Source organism: Geotrypetes seraphini, chromosome 17 (genome assembly GCF_902459505.1).
Source record: "Geotrypetes seraphini chromosome 17, aGeoSer1.1, whole genome shotgun sequence".
NCBI lineage: Eukaryota > Metazoa > Chordata > Amphibia > Gymnophiona > Dermophiidae > Geotrypetes > Geotrypetes seraphini.
The window spans coordinates 50,790,440-50,808,204 of NC_047100.1; the positions used below are offsets into that span (position 1 = coordinate 50,790,440).

Below are 17,765 nucleotides of genomic sequence, written 5' to 3' on the forward strand. Positions count from 1 at the left end.
TCAATTCGCGAATAAGAGTTATGAGGACTGGAGTAGAATGTAAATTCAGAATCATCCAGATGTGTTATCCTCTAGGGATCCACTAAACGGAATTTGGATGTATCTGTTATAAGGTATCACATGGTTTAGCTCCAGATTATCTTGTTGACCATTTCATGTTTGTAGACTCTAGACGTTTACTACAAAATTTTACTTTGTCCTCTTTTCCATCTGTAAAAGGTTGTTCACATAAAAGATATTTTCATAGATTACTGTCTTTTCAGGCTGTAACATGGGATAAGGAATTTAGTATTTTGATAACCAACTCTATTGCATATCAACATTTTAGGAAACTGCTTAAGATTTTTCTGTTTAAAAATTTTTTGTCAGCTTAAGTGTGTATATCATTGTTTGTACAGTTTTTCTTTTATTGTCAACTGCATTGAACTGCAAGGTTTTGCGGTATATAAAAAAAACATTTATTTTATGGACACCCCGGAGGGAGTGGAAAACATGAAAAAAGCACCTGTCTATCTTTATAAACCTAGACGATCTGTTATAAAATTACCCTCTAAGAGTACATTGGGTGCATCTATCTGGGGTGATATATAGTAGCTACTACATGGAGGCATTCCTACCTGCCCAAATCTAATCTTTGATTTTTTTTTTTTTTTTTTATATATCAATTCAGCTCGACTCAGTTAACAAAATATTAATAAAGTTATACAGGAGATTAGAACAGAAAATATCGGCCTCTTTTACAAAGCTGCACTAGCGGCTGCCCTGCGCTAACGGCCCCGAAGCCCATAGAGATTTAAAGGGCTTCGGGGCTGTTGCCGCGCTGCTTTGTAAAAGAGGCAGTATATCTTTTAGGCCAGAATTTTATCTTTTATGATTGATTATTTGAAAAAAAAAAGGATCATTAGTAAATTTCTGAAATAAATATGTCTTCAATACTTTACGAAAAGGGAGTAGATGAGAGAGAACTCTAATTATAGAAGGAAGGTCATTCCAAACTTTTACGAATAAAAAAGAAAATGATCGACAAAAATTGGCCATAGTTTTTATTCCTTTAACAGTGGAAAAGCCTAGTTTATATTTCTGAGAGCTCCTAGAATTAGAGATTTATTGTGAATTAAATGAGACAGGAACCAAAGGAGAAAAAATACCTTATAGGATTTTGGAAAATTACAGTTGCACATTTAAATTGGATCCTCCAGTAAACAGGAAGCCAGTGAAGGGATCTCAGTAAAGGTGTGACATGATCATATTTATGTTTACCATATATAAGTTTAGCCGCCGTATTCTGGATAAATTGTAGCCTCCTCAAATTACATTTACTTAAACAAGCATAAAGCGAGTTGCCATAGTCCAACTGAGTTAAAACAATGGCCTGAACCAAAACTGCAAAATGTTGCTGAAAAAAAGATGACGTACTCTTCTAAGCATCTTTAAACTGAAAATGCATTTTTTGTAACATGATTAATTTGATTAGATAATGAGTGTGAAGAATCCAGAATAAAACCCAGAATTCTAGATGAAAAATCAATTTTCAGTGAGTCACCAGAGGCTAACAAAATGAGCAAGGTCAGTGTTCTTCAACCTTTTTACACCTATGGACCGGCGGAAATAAAAGAATTATTTCAAGAACCGGCAAACTACTAAGGCCCTCTTTTATTAAGGTGTGCTAACTGATTAGCGCGCGCTAAACGCTAACACATGCATGTTAGTCTGCGGACACGTTAGCATTTAGCGATAATTCAATTAGCGCGCGCTAATCGGATAGTCTTTAGCGCACCTTAGTAAAAGAGAGGGTAAGACTGAAATAAAAAACATTTAAGATGTTATTTTAATTAATAAATAAAAATACTAATGTAAATTTTAAGTCAAGGAAATTTTATTAGTATTTTACATACATACAGAAAAAAACAAACACATTAAGAAACAAACAATAACCCCTCCCCCTTTTCCTCACATAGCAAATAAAATAACCTTTAAGAAAAGCTGTGACATAAATTTTGTCATATATGAAGGTATTTTGTAAGAGAAGACCATTTTGAAACATACCATAAAGATAACTTTTTTTTTCTTTGCTAAATACAACTCTGATCTATATGTGGAGCATAAAATATTCCACCACTTTAAGTAAGTAATTAACTATAATTATTTCCAAGAGCATAAAACAGCCCTAACTCCTATAGTTATTAAAGTATCAAACAAAATCATTTTTTGAAAGTGAATCTTGCAAACACAAAGACTTTAAGATTAAACATTTAAAACTTATAGGAGTATGTAAATGAAAGATATTACAAATTGTGGTCCATATCTGTTGCCAAAAATTTGTGATATGAGAGCTGTTCAAAAAGTATCAGACCCTAATTTTTCTTGCATAAACAAATAAAGCTATGGAGGTGTAATTTGGTGCACGTATGTAGGCGACTCTAATGTGCATGCTTGAATTTTTTCCCACGTATAGAAGCTGTCAATTACCGGCACACTGATGATGAGTGAGGAAGTGTATGTGAGCGCCACTGGATTTTCGTTTTTGACAAAATGACAAAAAAAGTTGAACGCTACTGCATTAAATTTTGTGTAAAGCTTGGCGATTCCCAAGTGGAAACGATCCGCAAGATTCAACAGGCCTTTGGGGATGAAGCAATGGGTATCACACAGATAAAGGAGTGGTACAACCACTTCAGAGATGGCCCCTGAAAGGGACCAGATTTCAGTCCAGAATGCGGAATGCGACGGACTAGTTGTGAGCAATCTCAAAAGAGGTGTCCAAGCGCTGCTTCCAGCAGTGGCAGAACTGTGGGAAGGGGACTACTTTGAAGGAGATTAGTATAAAATTGTTGTATCTGAATATGAATATTTTTTATGAATAAAGGTCTGAGACTTTTTGAACATCATTCATATATTTGCATTCAAATAAAATATGTTTAAGAGTACCAATTTGTCCAATTTGTCCATTACAAGACCAACAATTTTGAGAGAAGGATGAATTTATATGAGATTTTAATGGTGTCCACAAAGAACAATGTAAATTTATAGTAATTGACATTATTTAGTGTGACTTCTGCTGTTGCTTCTATGTCACAGTTCTTCAACCGCCGGTCCGCAGAAAATTCCTGCCGGTCCGCATAGGACCGGCGAGATCAACTTCTTCAATTTCCTGCCGGTCCGCGCAGGACCGGCAAGATCGAGGAGCTGCAGTACGCGCAGGGCTGGAGAGATAATAGGGAGCCTCACACTGTGCTTTCTCCCCTCCCAGCGGCTCTCCTTACAAACGCAGCGATTGAAGAAGGAAGCCTTGGAGCTTTTGCTGAGTCGGGCCACCTCTGATGATGCAACTTCCGCTTTCCTCAGAGGTGGTGCGACCCAACAAAGGACCCGAGGCTGCCTTACTGAATCGCAGCGCTGGCAAGTAAGGAGAGTTGTTGGGAGGGGAGAAAGCTGCTGGGCATGGTGGAAAAAAAAAGGGACAGCTGCTACTGGACCTGGAGAGGGATAAGGAGAGATGCTGCTGGGAGGGGAGGAGGGAAAGGAGTCTGGGAGGCTGCTGGGTAAGGGGAAAAAGGGACAGCTCCTACTGGACCTGGAGCAGGAGAAGGAGAGATGCTGCTGGGAGGGGAGGAGGGAAAGGAGTCTGGGAAGCTGCTGGGCATGGTGGAAAAAAAAAAGGGACAGCTGCTACTGGACCTGGAGAGGGAGAAGGAGAGATGCTGCTGGGAGGGGAGTAGGGAAAGGAGTCTGGGAAGCTGCTGGGTAAGGGGGAAAAAGGGACAGCTGCTACTGGACCTGGATAGGGAGAAGGAGAGATGCTGCTGAGAGGGGAGGAGGGAAAGGAGTCTGGGAAGCTGCTGGGCATGGTGGAAAAAAAATGGACAGCTGCTATTGGACCGGGAGAAGGAGAGATGCTGCTGGGAGGGGAGGAGGGAAAGGAGTCTGGGAAGCTGCTGGGCAAGGGGGAAAAAGGGACAGCTGCTACTGAACCTGGAGAGGGAGAAGGAGAGATGCTGCTGGGAGGGGAGGAGGGAAAGGGAAGGGAAGAGAGTTACTAAAGGACAGGGGAGGATGGAAGGGAGAAGAAAAAAAAGGAAGAAAACAGCTTGCAGAGAGATTAGAGGAGGGGAAGGGGAGAGACAGGAATGAGATGGGAAGGGGGCAGCAGAGAAATTGAGAGGGACAAAGATGCTAGATCTGGTGTAGGAGAGATAAAAATGAAGAGAGCAGTGAAGCTGGAGTGAATCGTGTAAAAAGGAGAGAGGGGCATAGGCTGGATGGAAAGGGGAGAGGGGCATAGATATGGAAGGAGCAGATGCTGGATTGAAGAGACAGAGAGGGCAGATGCTGGAAGGAAGAGATTGAAAAGAAGATGAAAGCAGAAACCAGAGACAACAAAAGGTAGAAACAAATAATTTTATTTCTATTTTGTGATTAGAATATATCAGATTTGAAATATATATCCTGCTAGAGACATAACTGGGGATTGTAGTATTGTTAGCATGATATTTCTATGAACTTGGCTTGTTCAGTTTTCTTGATAGTAGAGGGGATATATGTGAAGGGGAGGGGAGACAGGGGTTTTGTTGGTCCGTGCTCTGTATATTTGTATTTATAAAATCACAATTGTTCAGAATATTGTTTCTTTTTATACTTTAATAAAATACGTTCAATATAAAATCATAATTGCGGCTTGTACAGATGGGATCAGATGGTTTGCGGGGACCGAGCTCGCGGAGATGGGGCGTAAACGGAGTTTTTAAATTTTAGTCCTAGTAGTTTGCCGGTCCACAAAATAATTCTTTTATTTCTGCCGGTCCACGGGTGTAAAAAGGTTGAAGAACACTGTTCTATGTTAGCAAATCAGATATACGTGGCTGCAGTTTTGTTTCTGAGAGACGAAGTGCTTTATTAACATCCATTCGATTTCTCTGTTTGGTTTTTATTATTGACATGGCTGAAAAAAATCTTCTCGCACAAATAGGAAGTCGAAAAAACAATCAACAATTTTATTGCTTTATCACTCAATGTTAGATATTCTTTTTCTAGTGAGATCCAAAGTTGAGACAATAACATCATTTTATGTCTTGATACCAGAGTGACATCAGTAGATAATTAATTTTGTATCTCGATATTTTATGTTTTATTTTGTACATCGCTTTGTAAACAGATTTAGCGATAAATCAAATGTTAATAAACCTTGAACCTTGAATCAAGTGCGCATGACTTTTTATCTTCTAAATCTAAGAAGGGATTATTAATCCAAAGGTTACCCTTATGAGGATCGTCATTTTCAGGGAAATAGTTATTAAATTTTTCAACTAATGCCCTTAAATATTCACTTATTATTTTGAATATGACTTTCTGGGTGACAGCTGCAATCAAAAATTCTGTCAAACATGGAAACATTTCTACATCTTTCTCATGTACTCGACTGTCCCAAAGAGCCAGCTTCTTTTTGAACGCATCCATTTTATTTCTCAATGTAAAAATATTTGTACATGAACCCTGAAGGGAAATATTAAGTTCATCAAGAAAGTTAAAGATGTCCACCATATATGCAAGCTTAGCCATCCATTCCTCATCAAACAAAGGTTCTGCTAAATTAGATTTTCGCTCTCGTAGAAACTGCTTTACTTCCTCTCTTAATTCGAAAAGGCGTGCAAGAACCCTTCCTCGTGATAACCAGGCGATGTTGGTGGTATGAGTTCATACTCACACAATATTGTGAACAGCCTGGAATTCATAGGTCAACTACGAATTTCATTAACAATCTTTAATACATCATTCATCACAGTGTTCAGTTCAGCAGAAAGCTTCTTTGCAGCTAGATGTTCCCGGTGGATTTTGCAGTGAATTGACAAGATTTCGGGGTGCGCGATTTCCTTTATTTTCACAACTACTCCTGAGCGAAGTTCAATCATACCTGCAGCACCATCTGTACATACTCCGACACATTTCCTCCAGTCTAAGCCTTGTGCTTGAACATACTTATCAAGAGCATCTCTGAACTAGTGGTCTGTCAGGTAAGTCAAGGCAACAAGGAAGTTCTTCCTGAAAGTCTTCCTCTCCACTATACCTCACGAAGCACAGTAGGATAGCATGGCTACTCATGTCAGTAGACTCATCAAGTTGAATTGAGAAATATCTCAATTTCTTTATCCCCTCTACAATTTGCATTTCGATATCCGTGGCCATATCAACAATTCTCCTCTGAATTGTGGTGTCCGACATAGGTATAGCCTGTAGCTTTTTAGTGGCTTGAGGTCCCCAAATCTCTTGTACAACATCTAAGAGGCAGGGCTTTACTAACTCCTCACCAATTGTAAATGACTTTTTCGTTTTAGCTATTCGGAGAGCAATTAAATAAGATGCTTGAAGCAGTGAGTTGTCATCATTTTCATTACACTTTTCTGCTTTGTCATTTTATCACGTAATCTTTCCAAAAAGTCTAGTGGCTTATCAATAAAATCTCTATGCTTCAAATGCAAATGACGAGCAAGTTTGGAAGGTTTCAGTGCATCATTTGACAGAATTTCGGAACACACTACGCACAAAGGTCATGGCAATAGTTCACTGCCAGGTGCTAATATGAAACCAAGCTTTAAATACTCCTTATTGTAATATCTAACAAAGTTTCCTTTTGATTTTTGGGTTGGTATTGCACATTCCAAAGTATCAACAGATTTCTTTTTCTTCATTTGTTCTGAATTTGAAGTACCGTATTTTCACGCATATAACGCGCGCGTTATACGCGTTTTTACCTACCGTGCATACCCCTCGCACGTTATACGCGTGAGCGCGGTATACAAAATTTTTTTTACATAGTTCCCACCCCGCCCGATTCACCCCCACCCCGAACGACCGCTCGCACGCGCTCCCACCCGCACCCGCATCCACGATCGGAGCAAGAGGGAGCCCAAGCCCTCTTGCCCGGCCGACTCCCCAACTCCCCGACAATATCGGGCCAGGAAGGAGCCCAAACCCTCCTGGCCACGGCGACCCCCTACCCCCACCCCGCACTACATTACGGGCAGGAGGGATCCCAGGCCCTCCTGCCCTCGATGCAAACCCCCCTCCCTCCAACGACCGCCCCCTCCAAGAACCTCCGACCGCCCCCCCAGCCGACCCGCGACCCCCCTGGCCGACCCCCCCGACACCCCCACCCCCCTTCCCCGTACCTTTGGTAGTTGGCCGGACAGACGGGAGCCAAACCCGCCTGTCCGGCAGGCAGCCAACGATGGAATGAGGCCGGATTGGCCCATCCGTCCCAAAGCTCCGCCTACTGGTGGGGCCTAAGGCGCGTGGGCCAATCAGAATAGGCCCTGGAGCCTTAGGTCCCACCTGGGGGCGCGGCCTGAGGCACATGGGCCCAACCCGACCATGTGCCTCAGGCCGCGCCCCCAGGTGGGACCTAAGGCTCCAGGGCCTATTCTGATTGGCCCACGCGCCTTAGGCCCCACCAGTAGGCGGAGCTTTGGGACGGATGGGCCAATCCGGCCTCATTCCGTCGTTGGCTGCCTGCCGGACAGGCGGGTTTGGCTCCCGTCTGTCCGGCCAACTACCAAAGGTACGGGGAAGGGGGGTGGGGGTGTCGTGGGGGTCGGCCAGGGGGGTCGCGGGTCGGCTGGGGGGGCGGTCGGAGGTTCTTGGGGGGGGGGGGCGGTCATTGGAGGGGGGGGGGTTTGCGTCGAGGGCAGGAGGGCCTGGGATCCCTCCTGCCCGTAATGTAGTGCGGGGTGGGGGTAGGGGATCGCCGTGGCCAGGAGGGTTTGGGCTCCCTTCTGGCCCGATATTGTCGGGAAGTCGGCGGTCCTTCGGGGTGGGGGTGCGAGTGGTCCTGCCGGGGGGGGGGATGTATCGGACGTCGGGGGGGGCATCAGGCTTTCAGGATGGGGACAGACCTTCAAGGGGGACAGGCAGACCTTCAAGGGGGGACAGGACTTCAAGGGGGACAGGAACGGAGAGTCGGGACAGTGCACGGAAAGTCAGGGAGGGTGAACGGAGAGTCGGGACAGTGCACGGAGAGTCGGGGCAGTGCACGGAAAGTCAGGGAGGGTGAACGGAGAGTCGGGACAGCGCACGGAGAGTCGGGGAGGGCGAAAGGAGAGTCGGGGTGGGCGAAAGGACAGTCGGGCAGCATGCGCGGTATACCCGTGAGCGCGTTATACAAAAGTTTTTGTACATAAAATCGTGGTTTCTTCGCGCTATACCCGTGTGCGCATATTACACGGGTGCGCGTTATCTGCGTGAAAATACGGTACTAGTACTTGGCACATTTTCAGAAGTATCACTACTTTTCTCTTGACTATTGTCTTTGCCTCTATTAAAAAAGGTTAAAAGGTTTTGCTGTTTAGTTTTCTTTATTTCCATTTTGCTTTCCCACTGCAGCATCCACCCAAACGTAGACCTAAATAAATAATATATGCGTTATTAAAAGTACACTACTCACATCCTGTGTCAATTACTGCAGAAAAGCATTGTTTTAACTCCCGTGGACCTCATGGTTCCCGCTCACCCCCAAGTATCCTCATCTTACTCCCCTCTCAGCAGCATCTCTCCTTCTCCCTCCCTCCCTCCCAGTCCAGTAGCAGTTCTCTCTTTATTTTCCTTTGTCCAGCAGCTTCATACCCTTCAACAGTGGCTTCCTCCCCTCACCTCAGCTCTCAGTACTTGCCTGCAGCAGTGCCAGTAGTCACTGCAGTGATTCAGTTAGGCAGCCTTGGGTCCTTTGATGTGTCACATCCACGTCTGAGGAAAGATCTCTATTTTATATATGAACATTTATGAAAAGTACATAATAAGCAAAAATATTTGATAGAAGCTTTAATAATTTCAAATAGGGCCCTGGGTCTCTGGCCCAGAAATATCTAAGAAAAGGGTCAATTTTAATTAAATAATTTATTTTTATGGAGCATGTAGGGTTGGGCAGACTGATTGGACCATTCAGGTCTTTTATCTGCCATCATTTACTATGTTACTATATAAATTTCAAATAGCACTAATTTAAGTTCCTTGTACCTCTAAAAGGAAAGGGGCTGCCCCTATGAAGTGTACAAAAATAATCTTGACCCACCAGAATACAATGAAAACAGCTTCAGGATCAAACAAAAAAAGGTAGCACTATAAGCCTTATTTTCTATCGCTCGGTCCAATTTCAGTTACTTAAGGGGGAAAAGAGATTAATCTTAAGACCCTAATCTGAATGGAAACACATTTTTGCTTATTACTAACTGAAGAAAATATATTACTAAAAAAAACACCCCAACCAACACTTATTCTAAACAGTCCCCCAACCTCACTCAAACATGTAACATAAATAATACACCAACCCACATTTCAAGTTTAATTAATTTTAATATACCGACCATCTACCTGCTCAAGGCCCAGTCCAGCCCAGCCCTGCCAAGAGGGAGGATCTTTGGGCACTGGCACCTGTGTGTTGGTGCTGGTGCCAAATTGGGGTAGGTTTTGCTATTTGGGTACTCGGCAGGGGATGTAGGATCGCAGGGGGGGGGGCAACACGAGGGGGGATGCCGGATCGCTGGGGAGGGGGATGCCAGATCATGGGGAGGGGCACTTGTAAATCGAGTCAAGCTCGGTTTTGGAGGCACTGATTTTGCGAATGTTTTGCTTGTCTTGCAAAACACTCGCAAACCAATGTACTCGTAAACCGAGGTTTGACTGTACTTACTCCACTTAAGCCAGTGGTCCACAAGGACTCCCCCGTGAAAACTAGACTCCTTCTCCTCCCACTCCTGTCTTCTCATTGGCTCCTTCTCCTCCCAGTGCATCCAATACCATCACAGCTCCCACTCATGTCTTCTCATTGGTTGATCCGTGGTCCCACAACCAATCTGCAACTAAAAAATGCTGATCCACGGTCCCACAACCAATCTCTCCCTCACCCCAAACCCTCCAGGGGAAAAGGAACGTTTTGGATTTTGCCGGCCCTACAGAGACTATGTTTCCACAACAACAGGGACAATGTATCAGCCAGAGTCAGAAAAAACATTAAATGGCAAAATAAAGACTGACTCACTCAATATAGCCAACATATGAGAAGGACAAGCACTACTGTCTCAAAGCTCAGAGACTTGTAACTCTGAAGAGGGGAAAATGATCCTCTCTTAGGAAAAGAGTTTTACATCCAATCATGGCTATTTTCCCCTCTTCAGAGTTACAAGTCTCTGAGCTTTGAGACAGTAGTGCTTGTCCTTCTCATATGTTGGCTATATTGAGTGAGTCAGTCTTTATTTTGCCGGCCCTACAGAGACTGGCAGGAAACTTTTCTGACGCTCTGTTTCCCTTGCTCTTGCCGGCCCTGCGTGGACCGGCAGAAAAGTTTGGTGGCATTCTGTTTCTCTTGCTGGCCGTGCGCGGACCAGCAGGAAATTTTTGCGGACCGACACCAGTCCACGGACCGGTGATTGAAGAACTATGAGCTAGGCAACTGCTCATTTTTCCCCCAAACCATAATAATTTTGTCTTGGTAGTATTTAATTTCATGCACACTGAAAATGCCCAATCTTGGATTCTTAAGATGCAGGAATTAATGTCTGATTTCAAACTATTCAGAGAAGGATCAACTTCCAACAAAATAAAAATATCATTTGCATAATTATAAATTGTTTTGATTGGAAATAGTTTCAAAGATTGCAAAGTAGTCATATAAGCCAAGATCCCAATTATGGTGCTTTTTTTATTTTTTTAGGCCCACAAATCTCAACTTATAGTCAAATATATTTGGTATATGGAGTTGGCATTTTTTTCACAGCTTTTTTTTTCTGGGTAAATAGTTTTAAAAAATTGCCTTCCCTTTTACCCTTTCATTTAAAGAGAAATCTGTGCTGTTTAAGAGCATAGATAACTTTACATTTACAAAATGGTGTGGATCTGGGGATAGGGAAGGAGAAGGACACAGCTAGCCAGTCTCATGTCAGAATTTCACCTTGTCCCTATTGAAAAGTAGGTGCAAGGTTTGAAGATACTCATGTACTTGTGGTGCCTTTGACCCATTCATTGTCAAAGAGAAATTCCATTTGTGACTGCAATTGCCCTAAATATAAATAGGGGAGAGATCACAGAAAGTGAAATTGATTTCTAGTGTGATTGCTTCCTTCTGTGTAACTTATGAAAAGTATTTCAGTCATCATGGTGAAGCACATTGTATGGCAGCTTTTGTTTACTCTGATTTTGGAGCATTTTTTAGGAGGACATTGGGGTCGCTACTAAAAACTGCCCCTTGTGTCTCCATCAGCCACTAATCATCAGATGTATCACAACGGCAGCTGCTGTTTTCTCACAGCATCATCTGTGCTCCCTTTCAGGAATACATCTTCCAACTGGAGCCGGACAGACTGGAGTCGGGCAAAGGAAAATGTTCGTATGATCCGAAGTTGGATAGCGTCTCGGCACTGATACGTGAGTCCTGGGATATGCTACACTCTGAGCTTTCAGGTGGGAGTGGAGGTGCTGGGGCTCTAGTGTGCAATGTGTTTTATTCAATCCTCTATGGGCTGAGTCCAAGCTGGCACCCTCTGAAGCACCCAGCCCACTGCTGACAGATGTGACCTTTCAGTGGCAGCACAGCTGCAATGTGTTAATCATAGGCTCTGGCAAAGACTCCCACATACAGCTAAATCCCAGTTTCACATTCCAGTGTTAAATACATTGGGTTAAGCCTTATGCCTTATGCCTTCCATGGGCAGCAACCACCTTACCTCATCCCCTCACCTCTTCTGTCCTTGTCTTCAACACCCCATCTCTCCTCTACCTCCTGGTATCCATTCTACCTCTTGTTCCTTTGCCCATCTTATCCTTTCTCTGTTTTTCTCCTTGCACTTTCAGTCCTATTCCCCATCCCTCTTGTTTCTTTGATATACATTCCCATCCTTCCTCTTGCTTCTTTTCTTCCTTGCTTCTCCCATTTTCCCTTCTCTCCATTCTCTCCTTACCTGTCTAATGCCCACCTGTGGAAAGCAAACAGGAATACTGGTAGCTGCTTTTTTGTTGTATCTGCTCAGTGCTGTGTATTGCTATTGAAAGGGCAAATATTAGCACATGATTATCGCAAAAAGCATTTTCCCCATAGACACAACATTGGAAAAAGCCTTATTTTGTCTAGCTTTAAGCTTGTAAGCCACAAAAGGGGGGGGGGGGGAGAGAAAAAGAATATATGTATTCAGAAGTCTCTGAGAGCAAATGTGCATAAAACACCTAGAAGAGGTGTTAGGACCTAGAAGAGGAATTAGACCTATGGCTCTAATTGTAGCAACAGGTCTCTTGTAATAGAGACATGATTCAGTGACTTATGACAGGATATAGCCATACCACACAGTGGGTAGGAAAAGGAAAGGGATTGGGATTTCTATACTGCCTTTTTGTGGTTTTACAACCACACTCAAAATAGTTTACATACAGGTTTCAAGCATTTTCCCTATCTGTCCTGGTAGGCTCACAATCTATCTAATGTGCCTGGGGAAGTGGAAGCATAAGTGACTTGCCCAGGGTTACAAGGAGCTGCAGTTACCCTGCTTGTCAGTCCTCTGCACTAAATATTAGGCTACTCTTCTACTGTACTGAAAATCCATCATTCCCAGTGTTTTGTTTCCAACAGTGGCCAATCAAGGTCACAAGATCCTAAAACAGTTTTTGTGCTGCCTATCCTAGGGATTAGCAGTGGATTTTCCCGTCCATCTTTTTTTGTTGTTGTTGTTCAAAGTGTTTTATTGATTTTATAAGTAGAGAAAAAATACAAAGCCAACAATGTGAGTGCTCCAACAAGGAGCACATTATAACAATATCATTAACAAGTGTGAAGTGCATCCACAAAGGAATAATGATTATAGATTACCGTATTTTCACGTAGATAACGCGCACCCGTGTAAAACGCGCACACGGGTATAGCGCGCGAAAAACACAAATCTATGTAAACAAATTTTTATATACCGCGCACACCCGTATACCGCGCATGCTGCCCGACTCTCCTGTCGCTACCCGACTCTCCTTTCGCCCGCCCCGACTCTCCTCTCCCCCTTGAAGTCCTGTCCCCACCCTGAAAGCCTGATGCCCCCCCCGACGTCCGATTCACCCCCCCCCGCAGGACCGCTCGAACCCCCACCGCGATGGACCGCTCGCACGCACCCGCACCCCGAAGGACCGCTCGCACGCACTCCCACCTGCACCCCCACCCTGAAGGACCGCTCTCATCCCCACAGGCTCCCGACCCCCCCCCCATCATGTAGAAGCTCCTACTGCTTCCTCTTGGCGGTCCCGATTCCCCGACACGATCGGGGCAAGAGGGAGCCCAAGCCCTCTTGCCCCAGCCAACCGCGGCACCCCCGACACGATCGGGGTAAGAGGGAGCTCAAGCCCTCTTGCCCCCCCGACTCCCCGACACGATTGGGGCAAGAGGGAGCTCAAGCCCTCTTGCCCCAGCCAACCGCGGCACCCCTGACACGATCGGGGCAAAAGGGAGCCCAAGCCCTCTTGCCCCGCCGACTCCCCAACTCACCGACAATATCGGGCCAGGAGGGAGCCCAAGTCCTCCTGGCCCTGGCGACCCCCCCCCCCCCCCCCCCCGCTAGTTGTTCGGGCCAGGAGGGAGCCCAAACCCTCCTGGACACGGCAACCCCCTACCCCCACCCCGCACTACATTACGGGCAGGAGGGATCCCAGGCCCTCGACGCAAACCCCCCTCCCCCCAACGACCGCCCCCCCCAAGAACCTCCGACCGCCCCCCCCAGCCGACCCGCGACCCCCCTGGCCGACCCCCACGACACCCCCACCCCCACCCCCCTTCCCCGTACCTTTGTTTAGTTGGCCGGACAGACGGGAGTCAAACTCGCCTGTCCGGCAGGCAGCCAACGACGGAATGAGGCCGGATTGGCCTATCCGTCCCAAAGCTCCGCCTACTGGTGGGGCCTAAGGCGCCTGGGCCAATCAGAATAGGCCCGGGAGCCTTAGGTCCCTCCTGGGGGCGGGGCCTTGGGCACATGGTCGGGTTGGGCTCACGCGTATAACGTGCAAGGTTATGCGCGGTACGTAAAAACTACGTATAACGCGCGCGTTATGTGCGAGAAAATACGGTATTAACTTTTCGTGTTGCAATTGGCCAAATCATTCTAAAAAAAACTCTAGTAAGCTAACTTCTAGGACAAGAAGTCACCCCAGGTTATTTTAGAAAAACCGAGATGATACTCTCGTTTGGGCAACTGTAATCTGCAAACTTCCTACATGATGTTTCCAAGGGGGGGCAGCTTTCTCAGTAGGCTATTTAGGACAAACAGCCAGCCCATGGCACTAGCAGTTGCTTCCCCTTCCAGCGATAGGATGAGACAACGTAGTAAAATGTCTTCTGCTGCTGCTGCTGTGGGACCAGTCCCACAGTTCATAGCACCAGATTGGTCCCATTGCAACAGGACATAACATTTTATTAAGGCGTCTCCTGCTGCTGGAAGAGGAAGCTATTCAAAATGAGATCCTAGTTCCCTAGGAGGAATGAGGGAGATGACCTGCAATAGTGGGGAACTTGGCTAGTCTGCCTAGATGAGCAGAAGTACTGGATAAAGACCAGTCAAAGATATACAAAGATATTGCCGGTGGAAGATTTTGATCTGAAAGATGTCAGTCCCTTCAGCAGAAATAATCATATGTGGAGAGTTCTTGGAATTTCTTTAAAGATCTCTTCTCAGGGAAATGGTAGCAAAATCCCATTAGAGAAGGGACAGTACTTAACTTGATACCTATAAACATGAAAAGGAATGCTCTTCCGGAGGCTGTCGTAGGGTAAAACACCCTCCAGGGATTCAAGACAAAGTTAGACAAGTTCCTGCTAGACTAGAACGTACGCAGGTAAGGCTAGACTCAGATAGGGCTCAGATCCTTGACCTAGGGGCCGCCGTGGGAGCGGACTACTGGGCACAGTGAACCATTGGTCTGACCCAGCAGCGGCAATTCTTATGTTCTTATGTATTTTTGACCTACAGGAATCATAAGATAGAGCCAGGGATAAGTGATCTCCTTTTTATTTCGCACCAAGGTTGTGCTCAAAAATACACTAAAGCCAATAGTTCTGTGTCAAGCATACACAAACTCTGTGGGATGTCATGGGGTTACTAATGTAGTTTTTATACCTGTTTATCACAGAAGAGAAAGGAAAAACATAAGTAAGATCAGTATAAAAACATGATGGCAGATAGAGGCCAAATGGCCCATCCAGTCTATCTATTCTTCTCCCTGTATCTATCTCCTTATTCAGCAGAGTTTGTATTGAAGAAATCTATCATTGCATGTCTGGTCTTCACCAGTTTCTTTGATACTGGTGCTTATGTGCAGGATGCCCAGGAGCAATAAAACACTCTTGGAATCAAAAAGTCTGTGTCAGCATTATACAGTGATTTTACCATGTGTGTAATGAGTACAGGATTTGTCATGTAAACCAAACCCTACAGATCTTTGCCTTCTTCGGAGTCAGGGGTCCTGGTGGTGCATATCCTGAGCTTAAGCGAAATTGCTGTGGATGGCAATTCCAGGCGCTAAACCTTTCTTGGAAAAAGATGCAGCTGTAAAAGACAAATGCTAATTGCAGACGCTCTTGCTTAGAAAGCTGGTCCCTTCCTCCAGGTTATATGTTTGCTTGTGTGCAGGAGTCAGTCTTCCTGGAGTAGCAGAGATGCAGGGTAATGCTCAAGCACAGGTCTTTAGGGAACAGGGTGTCTGCAGAGCAGGTCCCAGAGGAAGAAGCCAGAAAAGAGCTACTGAACTAAGAAGTACGTGTAAAGAAAAGCAAAGCGTCAGCGCTTGATCAGTCTCATCAGTGCACAGGCAGATCCTGGTGTCACTGCAACAGCTGAATTAGATCTGTTCAGGACAGATGAGTGGCACATCATTTTCCAAATGCATTCACTTAGCACTAATCCCCTCAAAGCCCCCTGCTAGGAATCGGCAGCCTCTGATCTTTCTAGACTCTGGTGTTGCTTTACATGATAGAGACAAGGCTTTTTAATTAATTTTGCAGCAGCTGCAGACTGAAATTAGGAATAATCAAGCAATTCTCTTCCAGCACTGCTGTATTGGTTCTGAACTGATCAGGTAACTTTCTCATTCCTTCCCCCCAGTGCCAATATATAGATCTGCCTTCTAGCTGACTATTCTGCTCTGCAGTACTCTTGCTATTCCAGTACTGTGATCCAGAAACACACATCTTGGTCCTGAAGAGGCTGTGATCAGAAGTTCAGTATGCATGGGAGGAAGTGACATCACCAGGTCGAATAGCTGCTTAAGTGGCTCCTCAGTGACCCAGCTGCACTAAAGTCAGCAATTGTCGTTACACCAATGCCAGCGAAAATCGGCAAGAGGGATGCCTACTCCTTCCTGCCAACGGACACCCCCCCACGCAAACAAAAATGGCAGGAGGGATGCCCACTCCCTCCTGCCAACAGAGACCCTGCTCCCCTGCACCAGGCACCCTCAAACCATCTCCTAACCTCCCCCCCCGAAAAAGGCAGGAGAGATGCTCACTCCCTCCTGCCCAACCCCCCCTTCCCCATACCTTTGTGAGAAGTTGAGCAGGAGGGATGCTTGGTCCCTCTTGCTCCGAGACCTGCCAGTGCAAAATGGCAGGCTTTCCCCTCCCCAGATGCACGAAGAAGGGCCTAAGGCCCTGATTGGCTCATATGCCTAAGGGGAGGGGCCTTAGATGTCTGAGCAAATCAGACATTAGGCTCCTCCCTCTGTATGCTGCGATTGCACCTCATATTACCTGTGCGGTACATTTGTGTTTACACACATTTGGATGTTTCAAAGCATATAAATATGCAAAAATGGTGTATGACCATGGCACTGAGAGACTCCCCTCTTCAAACCCAGCATTCACTCAAAAAAGAGGGAGAAAAAAAGCCTCAGACTAATGTAATAGATTAGAACTTCAAGGTGCACATTAAACTGCTTTCAATTCTTTCACTGGCAAAAAAACTCCCTCAAGAAACAGCACAGGTTTAGAAACGGGCAAAGCCACGTTCAAGGACTTAGCTGAGAAAAGACAATTTGAGCTACAACGCTATCATGCCAGCTAAGTCCTTGAACGTATGTCTGGGTGGCTTTGCCCTTTTCTAAACCTGTGCTGTTTCTTGAGGGAGTTTTTTTGTGCCAGTGAAAGTATTAAAAGCAGTTTGATGTGTACCTTTGGGTTCTGATCTACTACATTAGTCTGAGGCTTTGTTCTCTCTCTTTTTTGGGTGCATGCTGGGTTTGAAGAGGGGAGTCTGTCAATGCCACGGTCATATAACATTTTTACATATTTATATGAATACATTACATGTTGTAAGTCCTCATATAATATGTTTCAAAGCATACCTAAATTTTGTGGTGGTTTTCCATCAGACCCAGAAGAAGGTTTTTCATAACTGAAACATGGACTGTGTTAGGTCCGCAACACTATTTGTTGCTGTGCATCATTTGGATTGATTGCATCACTTTTATTTGGGAAGAATAGTTGTTATTAAAAACTTTTTATCAAGAACATTGTTTCCACAGTTTTCTTTTGGTTCTGGCTTTTTCCTTTTTTCCTGTGGAAGCATTTGGTGTTTTCATTGTTGTAGAAATAGAAGTGACAGGCTTTAGCAGTCTGTTGAATGTGCGTAGAAAATGAGAGGGCAGAGTCAAAGATGACTCCAAGGTTGTGAGCAGAGGAGACTAGAACAATAATATTATTTACAGAGAACCCAGGCAAGATGGCAGCAGTGGCAGTTTAGTGAGAGGATGTTCTGACCAACATCAGA

The 17,765-nt window shown here is 45.0% G+C and overlaps 1 protein-coding gene across 4 annotated transcripts in view; it reads left to right on the forward strand.

The window, feature by feature from the left end:
* The window catches only part of SEMA3F (semaphorin 3F), a 917,803-nt gene that overhangs the window by 517,610 nt on the left and 382,428 nt on the right, over positions 1-17,765 (forward strand). For all 4 annotated transcript variants that reach the window (XM_033925950.1, XM_033925947.1, XM_033925948.1 and 1 more), the window contains one exon: positions 11,313-11,406. In XM_033925950.1, the coding sequence (XP_033781841.1) occupies positions 11,313-11,406 (94 nt within the window). The remainder of the gene's footprint in view (positions 1-11,312; positions 11,407-17,765) is intronic.